The 23062-nt window shown below is 41.9% G+C and overlaps 1 protein-coding gene across 1 annotated transcript in view; it reads left to right on the top strand.

Moving 5' to 3' along the window:
- The first annotated feature begins 2344 nt into the window (after positions 1 to 2344).
- Positions 2345 to 23062, top strand: part of kcnn3 (potassium intermediate/small conductance calcium-activated channel, subfamily N, member 3) — a 60095-nt gene continuing 39377 nt past the window's right edge. Inside the window, 5 exon segments of the mRNA XM_014338025.2 lie at positions 2345 to 2873; positions 3490 to 4088; positions 4090 to 4195; positions 4198 to 4604; positions 18243 to 18338. Coding sequence (XP_014193511.1) covers positions 3516 to 4088; positions 4090 to 4195; positions 4198 to 4604; positions 18243 to 18338 — 1182 coding nt within the window. The 5' untranslated portion in view covers positions 2345 to 2873; positions 3490 to 3515.

The raw sequence follows: 23062 nt of genomic DNA on the forward strand, positions 1-23062 counted from the left end.
TCGATGCATCTACCATTCACTGAAGCCTCATCAGAGATGGTCTAAATGGAAGGGTGGCTGTCAAGAAGCCATTCTTACAGAAGGGCAACAGGGGAAAGGCTGAGGTATGCCAAATTACACAGGAACTTCAATCAACAGGATGGAGTGCTGAATTCAAATGCAACATTTTTGGTTTACATTATTGTCAATATGTCCAGAGGAGGTCAGGAGAGAGGTACACCAGTATGTGTACAGCCATCTGTTCATCACAGTGGAGGCTCTGTTGTGGTTCGAGGCTGCATTTTAGCCAGTGGTGTTGGAGATCTTGTTGAAACTGTTGGAATTATGAATGCAGAAAAGTACCATCAGATTTTGATCCACCATGCAGTGCCACCTGGAAAGCATCTGATTGGCAGCAGCTTCATTCTGCAGCATGAGAATGATCCCAAACACACTGCCAGTGCAGTAAAAGCCCAGATAGAAAAACACACAAAGGAGAACTCTTAATCTTACCTCAACATTATTGAGGCAATGTGAGATCATCTTGACAGAGAAGAGAAGAAAACTCAGCCAATATGAAAGAAAAAAACGAGCGTTGACTGTCCTTCAAGAAGCCTGGAGAACTGTTTCTGGAGACTACTTAAAGACAACTACAAGAAAGTTTCCCTAAGAGAGTTCAGGCTGTGCTAATGAATAAAGGTGGTCATACTAAACCCATTTCAACCTCATTAGAATTGAAAAACGATATTTTTACCTTATATAATGTATTTCCATGTAAGTCTCTGAACCCCTCTGAAAGGTGGCTCAAGACCAGAGATGGGCAGTAACACGTTACTTACTGATTAACTTTTTTCAAGTAACGAGTAAAGTAAGGGATTACTATTGCAAAAACGGTAATTAGATTACCGTTACTTTCCCGTAGGAACGCTGCGTTACTGCGTTACTAAAACCGTGATTTTTTTGCAGAATGTCTCATGACAGTGACGTAAGCGAGTGCGACGTTCGTGGCAACAGCTGTGTGCAGATCAACAATGGATAATATATCGAGTGTGGGAGAGAGTATGAGCGTGCTTAAAGCGTGGAAGTACTGACCTTTACTTTGAGTTTGATTCCATAAAAAGTGACAAAAACATTAGTGTCTGTTGTGCGTGGGAAGAAAACTTCTTTTTACAGCGAAAAAAACCCCTAAACTTCCAAGCAGCCGAGTGCGCTACGACGTAATGGGAAATTCACAGAGAAACTCGCGGATTCTTCACACTGACCGCTGGCACACCTGCACCAGGGTAAACCTCCGCCTACCCCACTCCTGCTTTACAGGTGAAAATAGAGCAACAGGACCGCTGAGTCTTTGACTTTATTTATTTTCTGCTGTGTTTTACTTGCATCTATTTGAAAGAGCTGAGTGTAAACACAAAAAAATTATTTTATGTGCTGGAATGTGCAGAAAATAGGTTTAAATGTTAAACTAATTTCTTCAGTCAGAGAATGTTGCATATAATTAAATTTTTGCTTGATGCATAAAGTTAAAAGATTAAAACTAATAAAACAAGTTTTAAAAAGAGACTTTTCCATTTGATTACATTTTGTATGATGGATTATGCAGAAAAAGTAGAATTGGGCTGAAAGATCTATCGCTTTATCACCTATTCAGGTTGTAAATCGTGTTTTTAAAAAGTAACTAAGTAACTAAGTAATTAATTACTTTTGAAAAAGTAATCAGCAAAGTAACGGGATTATTTTTGGGGGGAAGTAATCAGTAATTAGTTACTGATTACTTTTTTCAAGTAACTTGACCAACACTGCTCAAGACAAGGACAACATACCAGCCAATGGTCTCAGATTAAATGTATCGGCATTATCTAAACTGGTTTTCTGAAAGTAATTCGTTTCACCTTATAATCAATCAAAATTTGATGAAATGATTTCAAACATATATTGCATAAGCGATGTTGCAGGATTACTTTTATAGACCCGCATTAACATCTATATTTGTCTTAGGCATGTGTCTCCCCTCCACTTCAGTTTTGACTTACACGTGTGTTTATTCTGGAAATGTTTCTCTGCGTGTATTTCTGACGTGGAGTTGGCGGTCCCAGCATCCTTCAGTGCCGTGTTCCAACAGGTGCCATAAAGAAAAAAAACAACAACAAATGGCTCATATAGTCTTTATTACAGAGGCAGCAGCTACGAATGCCACACGGATCACTGGTTTTAATAATAACCCCGAAATAACCCGGTACAATAAATCTAGACAACCGTTTGGTGGCCACATCTTAAAAATCCTGCCACCTGTTATTTCGCCTTTCCGACTCCGTCCAATGGGAGTGAGCGGCAGGTCTGGAGGCGGAGAAAAGAGGGAGAGAAGTTGGAGGAGAGAGTGAGAGACAGAGTCGGAGAGACGGAGAGCCGTAGATTGAGTGTTTGTCGGTGGAGTCACATATTAAATCGCAGACTTTACAGCTCATCTGGGGACTCTTACTTCACATCCACGCCGTCGTCTTTTCCCCCCACCACCTCCTGTTTCATGCTGCTTACGTGCAGCCACAGGTTGACCGATTTATCCGAGTCACCATGGATTATTCCGCTTCATCCACTGCCGATTGCCACTGACAGGATCAAAATGGGAACGATCAATACATCACCGATGACTGGGAGAGAGACAAACTGATCTTATCAGGTGAGCGGAAGACGGAGCCATCATCAGCGGGGAAGCGACGCGCATTTTCGAGAGATAAGACCTGTGGAGGACCTATATGAAGGGAGACGAAGCGAAAAGATGATGGGATGGCCGTGACAACATGAAAAAGAAAAAGTGCTGTGGTCTGCTTTCATCCAGTCCGTGATTCGACACAACTAACCTGGGGGAAAAGGGACCGAGGCAGAAGAGGTCGGAGGTAGGTATATGGGAAACAGTCAAGGAGGAGATGGGTGGTCGTGAAGGTGTCTGGTTATATCATACTGAAAGTAGGCTGTTGTTTTGGATCAATCAGAGGATACTAAAACGCAAGCCAACTTATGGTTAACTGAGGCTTTCGCACTTCTGCTCTGATCTGGAATTATTATCCTTTAGTCTCTGAGGCTGATCTCATTTTCATAGTGTAAAGCCAGAGGATTTGCACCATACTCCTGGCTAACAACACAGATGACATTTATGGAATAGATTGCTGGAAGCACTGTGGGATGTGAGAGAACAAGAAGACACTGGGAAACCGAGAGGGGAAGCGCTGAGAGAGGCTGACTGGGCAACTGACTCAAATGTGACTCAAGGAATAACATATTCCCCAATTATGACCACTTGTCTTCACTCTGTGTTCCCTCTTTGTCACACATCCTCAGCTTTTGGAGTTCAGTCTTCTCCCTCATTTGTTTTAACCATCCATCACAATGTTTTCCTGCTCCTTCCTTTGTTTTTTCTGTATGTCCTTCATTACCACATTACGATAAGGAACCTGTATTCTCTATCGTTTTCTCCGCGGGCCACTTTATATTTCCTCTCTTTTCTCTTCCTAGACAGGTGTGCGGCCACAGCTGTGATCATGGAGCCTCCCCCTTCTCTGAGCTTGGCTCTGCTAGGAGGGAGCGAGGATGAGGACCAGCGATTCCTCCTTCCCCTGGGCAGTATATCCCATCCGTCCACCGCTGGCGCCCAGCCAGGATCAAACCACTCCAACCACATGGGAGGATCAAGCCTCGACCGTCTAAACGGCAGCACCTCATCCCCCTCGCCCGCCACGCCCAACTTGCCCCCAGCATCTCTCCCGAAGTTACCACTTTCCTCCGCTGGAGCTCAGCCTTTGCCTCCACCCATCCCCAATGCCCTGCACCCCACCAGCACCCCACTCTCTTCCTGTCTGGGCTCACAGCACAGCCTGAGTGGGGACAACTCCCCAGTCTACAACGCCCTTTTTTACTCGTCCCATTCGCCGTCCATGGAGCGGGAGAGGGACAGAGAGCGTGACAGGGAGAGGGGGTGCAAACACAGACAGGCCAGCCCTCTGGTTCACCGTAGGGACAGTAACCCCTTCACGGAGATTGCCATGAGTTCCTGTAAGTACACAGGTGGCGTCATGAAGCCCCTGAGCCGCCTCAGCGCATCCCGGAGAAACCTAATCGAGTCAGACAGCAGCAGCGAAACCAAAGAGGGCGCCGTTTCAGCTGTTGCTGGCGCAACTGCTGCTGGGGGGCATGACCGGCAGCGAGAAGCCCCCCCTACCTGTTCGGTGACCCAGTCCTCCACCAACCAACCCCCAATTCAGAGCCCGCCAGAGATTGTGATTTCATCCAAAGAAGATTCCCCGTACCTCAGAGGAGGTTATGACATCACCGACTCCACATCCAACCAGATGTCCATCTACCACCAGAACCACGCACTAGTGGAGAGCAGGCGTTCGCAGTCAGGGAGGGGCAGCAGGCAGGGAGGAGTTGGGGCAGTGGGTACCGGGGCCAGGGGCAGCACCTCCAAGGCTCCCAAACGAAAGAACCAAAACATTGGGTATAAACTGGGGCACCGCAGGGCGCTGTTCGAGAAGAGGAAGCGGCTGAGCGACTACGCCCTGATCTTTGGAATGTTTGGCATCGTAGTCATGGTGATTGAGACAGAGCTGTCGTGGGGCGTGTACACGAAGGTGAGGGACACAAATGAGTGACACTTAAAAAGACACACCAATAAAAAGATCACTTGTGCTTAGTGCTGGGGCTGGGCCATGTGTTGAAATGTTCTAACCATCAATAAAATTAATTATTTCCTGAGTTGAAATCTTAAGGAGGCAGACCACAAAATTAGAAACATAAACTGACAGCTCTCCCTCAGAAAATACTGCCCAGAAGTCATCTAGTCGCTGATAACTGAGCGCAGTCGTTGTCTTTTGGGAAACCAAGCTGCACTCCAGCCATGTCTTAGAAAATAAGCCTGATGATGACATAGCACAGTGAAGAGGGTTACCTCAGCTCACACTTGAAAATTAATACAAGAAAGCATGCGTTAGAAACTTGGAGTGTGGACAAGCCTGTGAATTTATCAGGCAGAGGGGTCTAGAGAAAGACATTATGAAGTTCCCCTGTGGGAATTATTGGAGCCAGTGTCTTTAGCTAAGGACTGATACTCACAATATCTTTGCCTCTGCTGCTTTAGTTTTGGCTGTTGTTTTGTTTTAATTTGTCTGTCATCAATCCCCCCAGGCTTTTAGAGGTATGACACAAAATTACCACAGTGTCACGTTAATGTAGCTGCATTGCATATGCGTAACAATTATGAAACCAGGCTGTCGTTTCCCAAAAAGTTGATTCTGTTCATCTGGACGTGGCGTTTTCAGTGGGAGAAACCTTTTGTCACTCATCCAGGTGACTTCTTCAGTCTGAGCTGACTGCAGGTTTCCCCAACCTTATAAACAGTGCATTTGCATAATGACTGACGGCTGTCATGTATGTCATGGTTATATCTCTGGTGCTTATCTAGAATCTCCTGGGTTAACTTTGTCTTATTTGGGCTTTTTTGCCTTTTGCTTTTTTTTATTTTTGTATTTTACAAGCAGCCCATAAACACTGACAGGAAATGTAGGGGATAAAGAAAGAAAGAAGATTACATGTCCCAAAGGTCATCAGGCAGATTTGAACATTAGGTAGTACGATTACTGACCCTCCAAGTCACTAGGACACCCCATTTTTTACCCGGTTTAGGCGGTGCAGATGAACCTTTTAGTCACTGAATTCATGATTGCAACAACTATTGCAATGACCAAGCTTGACAGTTACTGCTTTTGGGTGATGTAATGCAAGGATGCTAAGGACATGGAGGGGGCAGATTATCAGAAGGAGGCCAGGATCTCATTTGTTTGTGTAATGGGGGGTGTAATAAGCTGAATAGGCCCCTGGCTGCTGTTCTCTGTTTATTTTGTGTGCGCGCGTGCGTGTCAGGAAGCCTCGGACCATGTTGTGCTCACCTTGCTGTGAGACACTTTTGTCCTCATTCTAGCCTCCCTTTTTTGGTCAGAGATATGACACAGGCTTTGCTTTCTTTAGTTCATAAGGTGGAAACATGACTTCTGCTTATGCAGCTTGTCATACATGGATCGCCAATGATGTGAAATAATCTGTGAGATCAGCTGAGTGCACAGATTAACAGGTAGCTTTTTAGAATAGCCCAACTGGGTGTGTTTCCCCATCTTTCTCACCCTCCTCCTGTGTTTCTGTTTGCAGTCTGCGATCTCCGGACTCTTTCTGTTAATGCCGTTGCTAGAAAAATCTCCCTGCTGTGTCTTTTCTTCTACTTTACAAAAATCACTGCTTTAGAGGTCCTTTTTTTTATTAATGAAAGTGCACGGTCTCTAATTCCCTTTCAATCCCTCCTCTTCTCTTTTATTCTCTTCTGTCTGCCTTTTCTTTCTTTTTTTCCCTGAAGGAGATGGCAGAGACTTATGCCCTCTTTTTCTGCCTGGGCCTTTTCTATTTCAACTCCACGCCTGTCTCTTTGTCCTGTTTTCTTCATTCCTTTCTTTCTTTCTTTCTTTTTTTTTTCCTCCTTCACTATCTCTCTCCCTCTGCTCCGCTGCTCTTCCAGTGGGCGTCAAACTGGGGGAGTGTGATCGGAAGAGAGAAGCGGCTGGGTGAGAATGAAAGTCTGTGGAAGGAGAGGAAAAAAAGGAAAAAGGCGATAATGAAAAGCCTGATTTAGGTTCTTAAGCTACAATCAATTTAGCCCTCATCTCAAACAGGCTGCGTTATCTATCAATACGAATCAATGGACTGAGTGATTTCGAGCAGGGTAATCAAAGTGTTTGTCAGCACTCTCACCATATTAATTAACTTCTGATCATCAGGGCATATTGGGGGAAAAACAAATCGTATATGAAATGTAGCAAAACATCGCGGTCTGTCTTCAGCATCTTGCATTTCTAAAGAGAGAATCCAGAGAGTTAAGTGTGCATCAAAATTCATCTTAAATGGAGACTGTAAAATCTTCTGTCTTCTTTATGGCTGCGTATTTGGTTTGACTCCAACAGACACTGGAGTCCCATCAGACAGCTAAAACCCTCACTTAGATAATTGAGGTGGATAGAAGCCTGCTGGCTGTTGTGGAAAAAAAAATGGATTGAGATCCCGAGGATGAAAGAACGATCGGGCTGGGAAGATGAATGGGTGGAAGGAGGAGAGGTTCGCGCGCTGCTTTAAACGAGTCTAGGGGGCGAGGTTTGAGTGATTTCTTCCATTGATTATTGATAATCACACCCACGCACATGCACCATGCACCTCCGCATAAACATGCTGTGCAAACTGCTTTATTGAAAATGGATGCTGCCTTTCAGAGAAGCCATCCTTGAGAGCTCGTGTTGAAATATGATCGGTTAAGATCATTCGTCATAGATTGAAAATATATAATGCACGTGTATAAATATAGCCTCTTAATGGCTCCTTTAGGTCTCCCTTCTTTGACAATGGCTACAAAGCAAATGTCACTGTATACTGATCAGTCTGTGTAGCTCTACCTAAGCTTCTGCACTTTTTTCTGAAGGTCCAGCTGCTCTAGCTTTGCTCCCAAAAATAGAGATGAAGAATAAGAATGGAACCAAACAGAGTTGGCTGGATTGTGTGGAGCGTGCATGTTTCTGTGTGTTGGAAGGGTAAATGGAGAGAGGTTAACTGAGGAGGACACAGTGTTTCGTGACTGTGGGTATTGTGAGTAAGCTATATTCCTGTGCAGAAACAGCACAAACCCTATCAGCACACTCTTTTTTGCCACATCTAAGACTTTTCCATTCATTGCTGTGCAGCCTCTATCTTCAGTTATCAGCCTTTGCAATTTAAGTTAAGTTCAAGTCCATGATGAAGGCCACTTCTGTAGGACAAAGTTTGATTGCAGATAAAAATTATTATCTTGTACAGCCTTCAGCGCTCTAAGGCACAGCTGTAAATTCCTGCATTGTAAATATTCAGGCACGGTTGTTGAGCCTAGATAGATTATGTAGAGAGAATATTAAATGATGAAATAATTCATGAATGTGAAATAATTTAATTTTTGGCTCATGGTGACTTTTTGCCCAAAAGGCTTCAAAGAAAAAACCTGAGCCTTTAATTTGTTGTCATGCATTTTTAACTCTGCATGTTCTGTGACCTCTCCTCATGATCAGTGTCACTGCCACACACCCAGGATCGTGACATGTCAAAATGTTAACAGCAGTGTGAGGACAGCCTTCTATATGCTTCTATTATTATTTTGATGAGGAACAGGGGGTCCTGGTCTGACACGTGTCTCTGTCTGAGAATAACTGGGGCCCTTGGACACTTGGGACCTTAGCATGTGGGCTGTCACAGTCAGATCAATAGATCTTTCACAGAGGCTCACATAGCTCCTCGGGGCCAAGCTCCAAGCCACATTTCAGGCTTGCAACGCTGCTATTCTGAGGCGATGCCCAGCAGTTGTTGACTTCACCTGTCACACTATCAATGCGTGCATTTGGCATGTGTGAGGGTATCAAGTGTGAGTATGTACCCTCTGTCTGCTTCTCAACACAAGCATCAGCAATGCTGCCTCCTATTTCCCCTTTGCTTCCTCGATTCCTTCCTTCCTTTCACTGTCAGAGAAAGTCCCTCCCTTGGCGAGTCTTAAATATGCCTCCATCCCCCCACGAGAGTCATTGCCTTCTCAGCAGCCTTAAAACCTCTTCCTCAGTCCCTCCGCAGCACCACCATCCCTCCCGTTCTGCCCTCGCTCTACTATCTCTGACATTTACTGGTAGACCTTTCTGCACATTTTCTCTGCTGGTCCACTTACAGTGGCTGCATACTGCTTTAGAGACAGTACATGAGGTCGATCAGGGAATTAAACTCCCACCATATTCTCTAAAGAAGCTATCAGCCATCTCTGCATTTTTGTGCAACTGCACCTACTCTCCTTCTCAACCTTCTCCCTTTTCCTTCAGTCCATTACACGCTGCCTTCATCTTCTAGATCACAGACTTCTAAGCGACTGTAGAACTAACAGGTACAAATATGCTTGTTTGAGCATAACAAGGCTAAGCAACCTCTGGCTGTATGTGGAAGTGCTGGTACTTACATGGTTATGTTAAAACTTGTGTGCTCTGATGGTAAACATTCACGTCACAGGGTCTCCTCTGTGTACACGCACACATATGGAGTGTGTGTCTTTATGTATTTAGCTCTGTCACGTTAGTACCCATGGATGCACCTGCTAATGTGTGTGTGTCCACATCTCCCTTTGTCTGGATTTAATTGAGTGTGTATGGCCGTAATGGTGTATGCCGATGTGCATTCGAGTGTATGCGTATGGTGCGTGTGTGTGTGTTTATCCTGGAAGGGTGACATCGCTTCTGTCTATTGCCTGTTTCCCTGGAGACTGATTGCAAGAAGGCATCACTCTGACAGGGAGAGACCCCCAAGGCTAAGGCATTACATCACACGCAGACACATGTGCACACACGCACATACTCATTACAACCGCGTGGTAAGTGACACGTATTTTCTCTCATGTCTGTGTCAATAAGGTTGAGGTAGGGGCAATTGGGGGAAACCCTCTAGATACTACCTGTCTGTGTTTGTGTGTGTGTCTCCCTGCTAATTGAACTAAAGAAGCTCAAAAAGCTCATTATCCCTGCATGTTGTCCACAGAGCCAGTGATCAATATACGCTAATCACACACTTATGCACAGCTGGCTAAGAAAGAAAGGAAAAAGAAGAAACACAAGCATATGTAAGTTGTATTTCCAACAAAGGAGCACCAAAGAGCCAATCATCAGCTTCAAAACAGCCAAATCATGTCAGTCAGTCTGGGCCCTGTTAACATACCCAGGATATCTTTCTGTTATCTGGCTTCACTTACACTAACATTGGCAATCAGGCTAAGCGGTCACACTAGTGACAGTGCTTATTGACTCAATTATCAACCTAGCTTCGAGCACGTTCACATGAAAGAGTGCCATTAGTAGCATCTGACCAATCACAAACATGGATGCGTGAACTGGCAGCAGAGTGCCTGGTTTTACAAAAGATAAAAATATAATAATACAAAAATCTGAAGACGTTAAACACACAGTGCAGATTGAAACCGTCGCGGTAGTTGAAGGCAAATCAGCATGAGCATGAGTGTCTGCAGCAGGAGAAGCACTGAACTGTAGACGAGACTTAAATAGTGCTGTATGCACGTGCGAGTGTTTTAACTGCTTTAGTCGGTAATGAATGCTCGGTCATTAGGGCACAGGACAATCTGTGTTATTCCACCAAAGTAATATTGAGATGTGCATGAGATAGTTTTAGTGTGTATTTTTTCTGCTGCAGCCCTGGTGCTGTTTACGGCTCTGAGAGTAGCCGAAAGACTAAATATAACAACAAATTCAGTGTAGGAAAATACAATTGTTTCATCTAAGAATCTTCGAATTCTTATTGAATTTTATCAGAGAAACAAAGACTTTAGACACTGTTAAAAAACTGCAGACCCTCATGTTATCCTTCCACAGAGTCCAAGAATGGTGACACTATTTTGTAGCTGGTGATTTTATACCTCTTGATTTATAATCTTGAACATAACCCGCTCCAGAACAGGTCATATCAGCAGCAGAAGTTACCATGACGATGTCCCCCAGTAGCAACTGAACCACTTTTTTAATACTGAAAACCCCGAGTTACATTTTGAAGTTACCTGGATAAGCCCAAATCATGCTTCCCAGTTTTTGCAGAGATGGACGCACAGTTCATTTTCACAACTGTTTAAAAAAAGTCCTTTATTTAAATTGGTGTATTAAACCAAATGTGTGCACATTTTGGAAGTTTGCTTACTTGCTTTCTTCTGTAAGCTTGAAGACTCAAGGGACTGTTTTTACTTAGAAAACCTTAATTTAGCCATGCTGAGTTCATTATTTAACTGTTTAGGCTTTGATTATGGTGGATGTGCAGTGCGGTTTCTAGTATCCATGTGGCTAAAAACAGTGTATTAAATAACCTCTATAACTAAATCTTCTGCAGCCATTAATGAAGTTCAGTCATTGTTGTTGGTGGGATGGGCCAGAGGCATCGAATAATGTTAGCACCGTGGATTGAGCCATAAATTTAGCTGTAATCTTGTGTATAGTAAAAGTAGAACACGCAGGGAGTTTTTTAACACCTTATTTTGAGACTATTTACCAAACTTTTTTTTATCTGCTCTGTCTGTTTTCATCACATTTGAATGGTGTTTTATGTCCCAGTGGCCATTGAAGTAAAAGTCATGCCTCTCCCTGTTTTATTACGCAGTTATACAGGCTTATTGACCTAAAACAGTCAGATGCACAAGATATGGTCTATATGAACCATATCAGCCACTTTTGTGTGGGACGGTGAAGTGTTAGGTTAACATTCACCCATTTTTTATCAACGCTGTTATCTCTGAGGTCAAAATGCTTCTATGTTTATATTCCAGTTTCCTAAACTGTGCTTGTCCAGGATGAGGGTAAAGCGCAGCCTAACCCGAAACAGGTCACAGGTGACTCTATGAATGTTAAGAGGTTAAGTGCGACACAGAAAACTTCCCTTCAGCTTGCATATATGATTTGTGGTAGGGAGCTGCATGCTGTTTCCATAGATGAGCACCGCTAAAGCACAGGTGTTACTAAGAGCATTTGCAATGATTGCACTTTTCTCAGGTCTCACTATAAGCGATGGCAGTGTGTTATTGAGCCTACAGTAAAAGTACTATTAAAACTAAAGCGGCCAAATGAAATTCAGACATTTATCACTTTTTTTTTAATGAATTACACCTGTGTTTGCACATTGCTCGTTGCCTGGCAACCCCACTGTGACAAAAATCCAGTTGGTGTTATTCATCACGAAATCACTTGATGAGCATGTAACTCAATAAACAATTAATCCTTACATTTCTGTTTATGAGCAGATTAAATCTTAAATGCATTGCTTTTCTCTAACCAGCAATCCAGCACCAATACGAGGCAGGTTAAGCCACGTATCAATATCATTCTGCTTGCAAACATAATTTAAAATAACAATACCAAATAAAGTTAAAGTCTGTTTTGATCATTTGTTTCTACAGGCAGCCTACTCCGTCATATGCTGTTGTAACAAAATCCTTTTGGAAGCAAGTTTCACCAATCAGCACCCGTCTTATTAACGCAGCTGGGAAGTTACTTCGTCTTAAAAAGATTCAGACCAAATCGAGATGAATCAGAAGAGGCGTTGCCAACGCATTACAATCGACTTTTATTTCAAGTTAAACTGAACAAAAACTAGCAAACAATCCCGAATATGTCCTCAAATGAGTTCAATTAAAGTGAAACTTTTCATTTTTAGATTTTGTTGTACTACACACACTTCGACACACTTAATGTTTACAGTACGCCAAGAAAAACTACGACTTTACAACATGTAGACATTCCTGCTCCCACACAGAAACTGATCCTCGACTATTAGCTGGGGTCAGTGAATTAACATGATTGGTTCATTTGTTTCCTGATAAAGGTGACTGGCTCTTTGGAGGGAGTGGTAGTATTATTGTATTCAGCACTCTTTGAGTGGCATTTCTCTCTCATATAAGGTCTGTAACACTGTATGGACTGGGATCTACAATCCAAAATTAGTCAGCACAGTAAACACTAATCCCAGTCAGTTGCTTGTGGTCATTTCAACTTGGCTGTGCAATATGCATGCATGCTTTGCAGAGGAGCGCAGATGGTCAGTGTATTTATTTATGTCCCCAGTGAAGTCAAGCTAGAAGAGAGCTTTAAGCTTTAAGAGCTTTTACCTTCTTAAAATAAGGGAAAAAAGGAAAACTGTGGAGTGACATTTACTTTTTATTGGAGAAAAAAATGGGAAAATGAACAAAGCTTTTTGTCATTTATGAAATTTCTACTACAGAACATTAATGAAAAAAAACACTTTGAAGAAAACAAGGAAGCTGAGAGCTTAATTGAATTACATGATTTAATTAGACAGGGTGTAATATTGTCTCATGGTATATATATTTAAGGATTAAACAAATCGTAGGTAAGGAAAGAAAGCCGTCAGGACACGCCCAGAAATTTCCCTGCACATAATCCGCCTGTGAAACCGCAGCTTGTCATTAATTAGTGAGTGCTAGAGGTGCCGGCAGGTGGGAGCTTTTTGAACTTTGGACAGACCATTACAGTCGTTTCCCCCACTGCTTCCAGCCTTCACGCTAAGCTGCTCTCTCAGCAAGATAGCAAACATTTTCCAAGTGGCAGAAAGTTAACTTGTTCCAGAAACATCACAGTTTCAAAGCTTTTTAACTTTTTTAATTAAGGCGCAGGTCCTGCTTGCTGTAAGGAATCATGTGATGTAAAGTTCATCATCGACCCATGTCTGCAAATATGTGCACAGGCTCTAGAAGTCGAAAGGAGCGCGCATGCACAGAGTACAGACTGTAGCGCGTGTGCAGTACGTGCGTGCCGTCAAGCCTGCATCCCACCAATTTTGCATCTGCACTGACATTAAAGTGAAGCTGCTTTTGTCTATAAAGACTTTAATGCTGGCGCATTCATTTATAATGCAAACACTTGAATCAAAAGGTGGCACTAAAAACTAATAGACCCATGCCAGCCTGTTAGAGTTTAAAAAAATCATGACTGTAAAAAAGCTGAAATGAACAGAAGGCGCGCCAGTAGGCGCATATATCTCCTTTTTGCAGTTAAGTTATTCACTATACAGGTGGAATAAGTGAAGTGGAAACAGGCAAACAAAATGCTTTTGACAGTGTAATGAGACAACTGTCAAAAAATCCCAACGACCAACAGAGTGCTGGGTGTAAACGAAGAAAGCGAGAAGGGAGACCGTAGAGAGAGAGAGAGAAGGGGGACGTAATCTCCCATCACATTGCAATTCACTAGTGTGACTGTGTTTAAACAGATATGGTGCTGAAAGCCAAGAGTGAAACCAGCATTTTTCTCATTAGCACAACAATGTTGGCTTCCTTTGCACCTAGTTTGCTTCAGTGGGTACAAATGAGATGTTAGCAGCAGTGGAGAAGGAGACCGAGACAAGACAAGCAAGCACAAGCAAATAAAGACAGAAAGACAACAGCTTCGGGTAAGCTGATAGAGGAAATCAGTGCGAGGCAAAGCTAGATATTTTCCCAGTGTTGTGCGCTGGCTCATAAATGCACTGACATGAGTGACAAATGTGAATACATCCATACAGCATGTGCATTTTAGTGTATTATATGAACGGCGGAAGGGGAACCCAGCCTCAGATTCATTCTCAGATTGCTCTAATTACAGTCAACAGAGGAGCACGTCAGTGTGTATTAACCAACTAGACTCTGTGCGTGCTTCTGTGTGTTTGTTTGACATTGAATTAATACCATTAAGGCCACAAAGCATAGACAGAGACCCTAAATAAACACAATAACACACTAACACACTCTATTTTCCAGGAGGCTGAGTTGCAATATATATTCATGAACCCAAAATGCAATGTGGATTCTGTCTAATAACACCACGGAGGAAAGACTGAGTAATATGTGTCTAAACTCAGAGTGCAGACCCGGATTAAAGAGTGGTGATTAATGCTCAACAGTCTCCCACTTTACCCCCAACCTACCGCCTAAGTCTTAAGGTGGCTCAGGTCTTTCCTGGCGGAGGACATAAGGCTGTTGCGCTCCGTGTGTGACCTTGCTGGTCCCGCCAATGTGCTTTGAGTTTCTTATTTCTTCTTTTGATGTGCGTGTGTCTATTCAATTGTGCATTTCAAAACACAGACCTTGAGCTGATGTGGACAAATGAGTCGGATTGGCAAGCTTTATTTTAAAGAATTAGAAAATGAATCAAGCTGACCGGTTTGTTTGAGTTTCTGAGCTTTTGCTTTTATGTGCTGATTTATTTATTTTTTTTGCCTTTGAAACTGAGCATTTGCAATGAATGAAAATGTAATGAATTCCTTAAACTCATCCAGTGTACTGCTATGAAACAAATGCAATTTCTGATAAAAGGTCATACACTTAAAACTTGTTTAACTGGTGACGGATGAAAAGGAAGCGTGAAAGCAGTGTAGTTTGATCTGAAGCTTATGAAGTTTTTATAGGTTTAGTAAGTCTGTGGATCTGCATTTAATACTGTTAGCAAATGTACACTGAAATCTTTCTTTCTCACATTCATCCACTGATTTATTCCTGTATTTACGTTATATTAACACAACCAGATACGTCATTATCAGTATAGATGTATTCTCCAATGGACGACCAGACTCTCCGGAGAGCAGCTAACAAATTAATCGAATGCACTTTCCCCTTTGAATCTCTTTGTGTAGATCAGATGTGTGTAGCCCAGTGTATTCTGACCAAATGTACAAATGTGTTGTGTACCTGTGTGCAAACATGCGTATGATAGCTCACGTAAGTGTTGCTGCCCTCGCAGTGTGAAAGGTGAGGGGGTTAAAGAAGTCAAATAAGTGCTATGAGTCGTATTGATTGGAAGATACTGGGCGTTGATTATAAGCCCTGTGAAACCAGACAAGGAGTTAACGCTCGACTGCAGAAAGATATTGATAGGCGAAAAGCAACCATTCAACTTCTGTTCTTTGAAACTGGCTTTTGTTTTGTCTTTGCTGAGAAATTGCAACAACAGTGCTGATGCTATTTTAGCAAAGGAGTGAGAGAGGAGTGAGTGAGTGGGACATCTGTGAAACCAGCCTAGTGACTGAGTCTGGACATTCAAGTTTTTTTTTTAAGACTCTGTTGTATTAGGTGAAGCAGACTGAACTGAGTGGAAATAAAATCAGTGTAAAATCAAACACACAGCTAATATAAAACATTTTTCAAGGATCAGGATTTGGGCTTAGTTACAGAAGAGGTTCTTTCACTTGGTTCCAGTGAACCAAACTCTTAATGCTTCAGCATAACAAGACATTTTGGACAATTTCATGCTCTTAACTTTGTGGGAGCAGTTTGGTGATGGCTGTTCTTGCTGTTCCAACATGACTGTGCACCAGTGCACAAACCAAGGTCCATGGACATGGATGAGACGTTTTTCTTATTTTTTGTTTTGTATGTATGCACACCTGTTCAACTGCTCATTAACATAAATATCAGCCAATCATGTGGCTGCAGCTAAATGCATTTAAGCATGTAGACATGTACTCATAAAAGACAGGCTGAGATTTAAACTGAACATCGTGGGGAAGAAAAGAAATTGATGTGACTTTGAGTGGCACGATTGTTTTTATCACACAGTATTTGAAAAACTGCTGATCTTATGGGATTTTCCTACATACATCTGTAGGGTTTACAGAGAATGGTTTGAAAAAGAAAACATAGCCAGTTAGCAGCAGTTTGGACAATAGAAGAAAAACATAGCCTGGTGTGATGAGTTTTGATTTCTGCTTTGACATTTGGATGGTAGGGTCATTCGATTGTCACAAACAGCATAACTGTATGGATCCATCCTGCCTTGCATCAGTGGCTCAGGCTGCTGGTATTGCTGCTGACCATGTCCATCCCTTTATGACCACAGTGTACCCATCTTCAGAGGGCTCCTTCCAGGAGGATAATGCACCATGTCAAAAAGCGCAAATCATTAGAAATACCGGTTTCTGGAACACAGAAAGGAGTTCAATGCACTCAAATGAACTCCACAGTGAACAGATTTCAATCCAATAGAGCCCCTTTGGGATGTGGTAGAACAGGAGATCCACATTGTGAATGTGCATGTGTGATGTTATCATTGTAATATGGAGCAAAATGTGTTTCCAGCACCTTGCTGGGTCTATGCCGTGAAGAATTAAGGCAGTTCTGAAGGCAAAAGAGGTCCAACCCAGTATGAAGTGGGTCTATATATAAACTCACCGGCCACTTCATTAGTAAGATTTGCTGTGGAAATTCTCCCTGTTTCTGATGCTAACTTTGAATTAACATGTTGAAGTGCTTAAACACTTTTTTGACTGCACTGTGCTAAGTGTTGTGGAGGGGGATTATGGTGTGGGGCTGTTTTTCAGGGTTTGGGCTTAGTGTATGAAGAGTTCCTTTCACTTAGTTCCAGTAATACAAACTTGTAATACGTCAGCATACCAAGACATTTTGGACAATTTCATGCTCCTAACATTGCAGGAATTTGGGGATGACCCCTTCTTGTTCCAACATGATTGAGCACCAGTGCACTAAGCAAGGTCCATGAAGACATGGGTGAGTGACTTTGGTGTGGAAGAACCTCATTGGCCTGCATAGTCCTAACCTCAACCTGATAAAACACCTTTGGGATGAAGTAGAGTGCAAACTGTGAACCCATCAGTGTCTGACCTCACAGTAGAATGGTCAAAAACTCCTACAAACACACCCATAAACCTTGTGGAAACTCTTTCCAGAAGAGTTTAAGCTGTTGTAGCTTCAAAGGGTAGGCCGACATCATATTACACCGTATGGCTTAAGAGTGGCATGTCACGCACGTGAAGACAAACAAGCGACAAACATCCATTGTTTCAGACAATAGATGAACCAAGAGACGGCACCACAGCCCAGCATCAGATTAATACGTATTACTTTGAACTGTGAATCATGCTGCCAAACATAAAAACATACAGAGTTGGAAATAGTCATAGCTCCCCTCTTAATCAGAGGGGAGCTATGACCTTGTTCATGCAAAAGTTCACCTTGTTCATGCAAAACTAAATTTTGATGGCATCTCTTGTTGTAGCAGGTACCAAACTAGTTTTGTGACTGAAAAGCATGTTTAGTTTTCAAAATATCCCATGCCTATGGATGCACTCTGCACTATTAAAAATCACAATAGCAGTAGCACATACTCACACAGCCTTGTAAGTGTTATAACTACCCCTTACTTTTTATGAAGATCAACATCCATAGTTAGTTTAAATGTTAAATAATTTTCTTCCTATTCAACCATTAAACATTTCAGTCTCAAAAAACTGCATCCAAATATGCACATCGCTCACTATAATAATATAAGCAGTATAAGTAATAATATAAGTATAATAATATAAGGCTATGTAATAATATAAGGCTAATTGTGTGTGCATGTGTGTGCGTGCCAGTCTGTGTGTGCTTTAGCAGAGGTCAGTGCGAGGTCGTTCCTGCATGCTACGTATTGCTAGTCAAGATGACTGTTCGTGGCAGGTCAGAATGACCCTCAGGCCACGGAGAAATGTCCCGGCGCTCCCGAGGGGCTGTTAGCGTGTGTTGTCGTCCGTCATTGTACTCTGAATATTAAACCAACCGTCATGGCAAAGTCAATCTGTGCATATTACATTTGTGCTCTAATGTCATGTCTCCAATGATAAGTGTTTCAATTTTCTCTCTACAGAGCTCCATGTACTCTCTGGCCCTGAAGTGTCTGATCAGCCTGTCCACTGTCATCCTGCTGGGGCTCATCATTGCTTACCACGCGCGGGAGGTTCAGGTAAAACATATGTGCATGTGTTGTGTCTCGCTTTACTGATCCAGACAAAAAGATGAAGTTAAAATTTAAAAAAATCACACACACATAGCAGACTGTAATACAACAAGTTGCTATTAAATCTCTGGGTAGGCAATATCTCTTTTGCACTACTGGACAAAGAAAATCCATGATAACCTTTCTGCATATTGTGATTCAAATTAAGAGGGAACCAGACGTCTGCACCTCCCCTGGGCTTTGCTTCCGGGCTTTAGAAAATTTAGCTCATAATGCCAGCCTTTGGTCAACAAAGGGAGACTGACAAGTGAAGGTTTGTACCCCTTAAACCTGCACTTTTTTCTACTGGCCGGCCGGGGGCAACCCCTCAGGTCACAAAAAGAAGCCTGATTTTTATTGCAACATACAACAAAACAAAACTCCTTTCTTTATTTACAGCCTCAGTAAACACGTTCTAATGAGTGGCGTCAAGTCTTATTTTGTAATTTATGGTCCAATTTAGAGTAAAGTAGTCAGTCTGGAGCATCTTCAGTTCTCACTCAGATATGTCTTTTACATACAGTCTGAGGTCTCTTCAGGACAGACGGAGTGACTTGTGTAAGATGTTATAAAAACCTAAGAAATCCAAGGATGGAAATAAGATGTGATGCAGTGGGTTAGGCAGAGAGCTGTCAGTTTGGAGACCAGGGGTTGAATCCTTTGTGACGCCAATAGCATATGATGAGCCAATGCTCATCTGGTGGGAGGGGAGAGCTGCATGAAGACGGGTGTCTAGTTTAAAGTTCAGGCATTTTTTTTTCTTTTTCTAAATTTCTACATTTTAGAATCTGGGAAGTTCCTGAAACGGCAGCTATGTTTATTGTGTTTCTCTTTTCTTATGAGCCTCATCTGTGCTCTGTCCAAATTGTACACATTATGTTATCATCCCTTAGCCCTCTGAGACAGAGGGACCCAGATGTGTGTCGAATCCAGCCAATTAATGGCATTAATGACAGTCTTTGTGGGATCGACAAAACAGTCTTTGCGTGAAGTACATACACACCGAATGTTAAATACATATTCAGCCAATTACAGCCCTGTCATTCAATAGCTGCACAAAAAGCACAAATAAATATGCAAACACTCACACACGAGTCACACAAACACAGCCTTACAACCCCTTGTAAGTTCGAAATGATCAATCAGAAAGGCTTTCATGCTTCATGATATCTGTTTTGCTGTTTGTCATTTTACTAATACAATGGTAGCAAAGTCATTTAGCCGGGGATTTCATCCGAAGCCATTTGCAATCGATGTGCATTGACTATTTATGGGAGCCTTGCGGGAATCAGACCCAATGAATACCCCCACACCAGCTATTACACCCACCAACGAAACCACGGAGCCACACTCATCCATCTAACGATGTGCTGGTTTAATGCTGTGATTTTTTTTTATTACATCACAGCTTGGCTGTTGCTGGAAATGTCTATTAAAGTTCTGCTCTGAGGTTCAGGCTCTCCGTTCGCAGATCGATAACTGCTCGGTGATTTTTTATTCACTGTCGTACACAGGCACTGATAGGCTGGTAATTAGTCTTGGACAGTATTAAGAAGCCAGAACAGTGCGCGGAAGTGGTGCGAGTGAATAAACGTAGATGCGGTTTAGCGTTCATTGATAAAAGACCCTTCGTTTCTGCTCACAAATGTGTTGTCTCATTCACATACAGAGTCAGTCATCCACCCACACATGCTGTGGCTTCCACACGTGACAGGAACGTTAATACCGACAGAAGAACAGGAGATTGAGAGCGGCTACTGTCAGGCCAACAGAGAGAGATAAAAGGGTGTTCTGTTAATCTACTTCAGGAATAATTCCTTTTGATTAAATGAAGTTAGGAGTTTGGGGAAAATACCTTCAAGGTATACTTGGGTGGGAATGCCAGATGGATGGGGGTGGTAATGTTGGGGTTTACCTGCAATCACTTTTCATGGGTGAATTAGAATGGTGATAATTTACACACATTATGTAAGCTGACAGACAGTTATATATTTGTTCTTTCTTCCTTTGGATGTTGTTTCTAATACTAACAGTGCTAACACTGTACTTACAAGAATTGCTAAGCCTAGAGACCTGGTTGCCGAGTTCCTGTCAACCAGTAGTTGCTGAAGGTTGCTGGGAATCACGATGAAATTGGTTGCTAGGACACAGCCACCTGCAATACAGCCTCCCCCAATCCCCGTTGCTAAGTGAAACTGATCGCAAAGATGTGTATATGGTGGTGTACTGTAAACCTGCATGCAATTGCTTTGGTTGCTAGGAGACTGATGCAGTTGCCCATAGTTTGTATGGAAGATATCAACTTGTCTGCAAATGATTCGCTAACAGTAGTTAGCACACTTTCTGTGCAAACACTTGCAAACTACACATTTTACTAATTGTGAAACTGATGCAAACTGGAAACAGAGAAAGTAAAAGTAAAAGCTGCCCCTTTTCAAACATGTTGGTTTCAGCAGTAAGGCACAATTTTTAATTTGAAGATGAATTGTCTTTGTATCCAGTAAGTAAATGGCTTCTGCATTAGCCTTATGCCATATGGGTGACTTACAAGTGAGCTAAACCAGCGCTATCAGATTTCTTACGTTTCAGTATTGCTAGCTGGTTAGTTGGCAAGTGTTCGCAGCGTCAACGTCTTCCATGTAAACTACAGCCGATAATGGCAGTCTACCTTAAACCAAAGCAAATGCAAGGAGGTTTTTAATGCAGCATCATCTTCACAATCAATTTCTCCCAGCAACAGCGAGCAACCTCTAGCAACCGCACACCAACTAGGGGTAATACATATTTTTGTGATCAGATTTTCCAAAACATTCCATTAAAAGTCAAACCAAAGTTGAGGAAACCTGAAATAATCGTAACTTTTCCTCAAATGTTTGACCAGAAACGCTGCAAATAGAAACACAACTAAAGCATAGTTAAAATTTAAATAAACAAATGTCGAAGTGAAAGCCTTAAATTCCAGGTTTTTCTGGTCTAGAAGTAATAATACTTCCTGGAACAGAGCCTTTCTCAGCAATATATCATGTAGAGCTCGTGACGTGTCTGCCTGCTCCTGGTGCCTCGCGAACTAGAGCAGCCACAAAAAATTAAGGATGATTAAATATTGATTGTGTGTATCTCCTGTTTAGAAATGTTACAATGACTGATGCTGACTACCGTTTTGAACCTTAGGGTGTGTTTTGTCTTTCCACTTCTCCATCGACTCAGTCACTCATCCTGCGTTTGCTACAAAGTGAACTTATAGAGAACAAGTGCTGACAGCTGCTGCTACATTATTTACACTCCACTTGATGTAATGCTGCCACATAACTATACAGCAGATATTTATAATTATATCAGTCACATAAACAAACTATAGAACGGCACGTGTACTTGAGGCCTTAAAGCACAGCTGTTTTTCGATAAGTACATGTTGGAATTGACATATTTCTTCACAACACAAAAGAAAAATTTATAACACAAACCTCTCTACAGGTAAACTTTATTTACAAAGTGAACTGTTTCAACCTAGACAAACACAGTGGAGACTGCAGCTGTACCAATATATAATAATCTTATAAATGATAAAATTATAAAAATAAAAGCGAATTGAGGACTCATTCAGAGCACTCACATGCAATAAAATAACACTTTTTATTTTAGTTCCATAGTTATAACCTGTGTGCAAATATATCTTTAGCTACTTAACTCATTTTAATAATCATTTTTGAAATCCTGATGCCCAGAAAGAGACGAACTACTGCAAAGGTTGAGATGGCTGAGAAGTGTTGTGCTTACCAGGCACTGATGACCAGCAACAAAATCTTTATTTCACTGCTGCTTTTGTTGCATCTAAGCAGAGGCAGATAGACCTAAAAAAAACAGCTCGCTCATTATATACTAGCAAACAACTCAAATACAGTCCTGTAATTTGGTATTGTGGCCGTCAATTCATTTTTTTAATGTGTTTTAAAACCACAACTGGCCAGTTTGTGCTACAGCTGGGGAATTATCAGCTAATCCGATCACTGGCTTACTTGCCTATTTAGCAAGGTGTACTATAATTCACTACAATGCTAAATGCGATGTGGATCTTTTTTTCTAGAAAAATAGGCTTAGATGTGTGTACCTGCTTGAGATACTGAGCAGCTCTCTCTTCAGTGTGCTTTTTGTTAATGTAGAAAATGAGGCCCTTAATTATGGGTGACTTGGATAAAAGTTTCTTTGTACACTCATCACAAATGGTGAAGTTAGCTTTAGAGGGCAAAACGGCTTTTATATGAGACTGTAAACAAGTTTATTTCCACTGTTAAACTGAACATTTTCACAGTAGATGAGTCAGTGCCATTGAATGGATCTTTTTCCCATAAATTTGTGATTTTTTTTTCTGTAAACTTGCAGGACTTTTCTAAGATGTAAAACTTTTCAAGTGTTCTCTCATAAATTTTTAGTTCTTTCTTGTAAATTTGCATGGGTTTTATTTGTGGGGTTTACTCCTAAATATGTCTTTGTTTTGTTTTTTCAAAACAAAATGTAATTAAAACAGGAATTAGAATATAAAGTGTGTCATGAGAGTGAGAGGTAGCAGTTTATTTTCTTGTAGTTTTTTTTTTGTATGCATACAAATGTGCTTAAATGTTGAGATGCATCCACTAAATGCATGCTAGTTATGCTGGCTGCTCAAGGCTGCCTGTTTGCTTAGATGCATGTCA

The sequence above is a fragment of the Haplochromis burtoni genome, unplaced genomic scaffold (genome assembly GCF_018398535.1).
Source record: "Haplochromis burtoni strain Fernald_Lab_line unplaced genomic scaffold, NCSU_Asbu1 Contig_204, whole genome shotgun sequence".
Lineage (NCBI taxonomy): Eukaryota > Metazoa > Chordata > Actinopteri > Cichliformes > Cichlidae > Haplochromis > Haplochromis burtoni.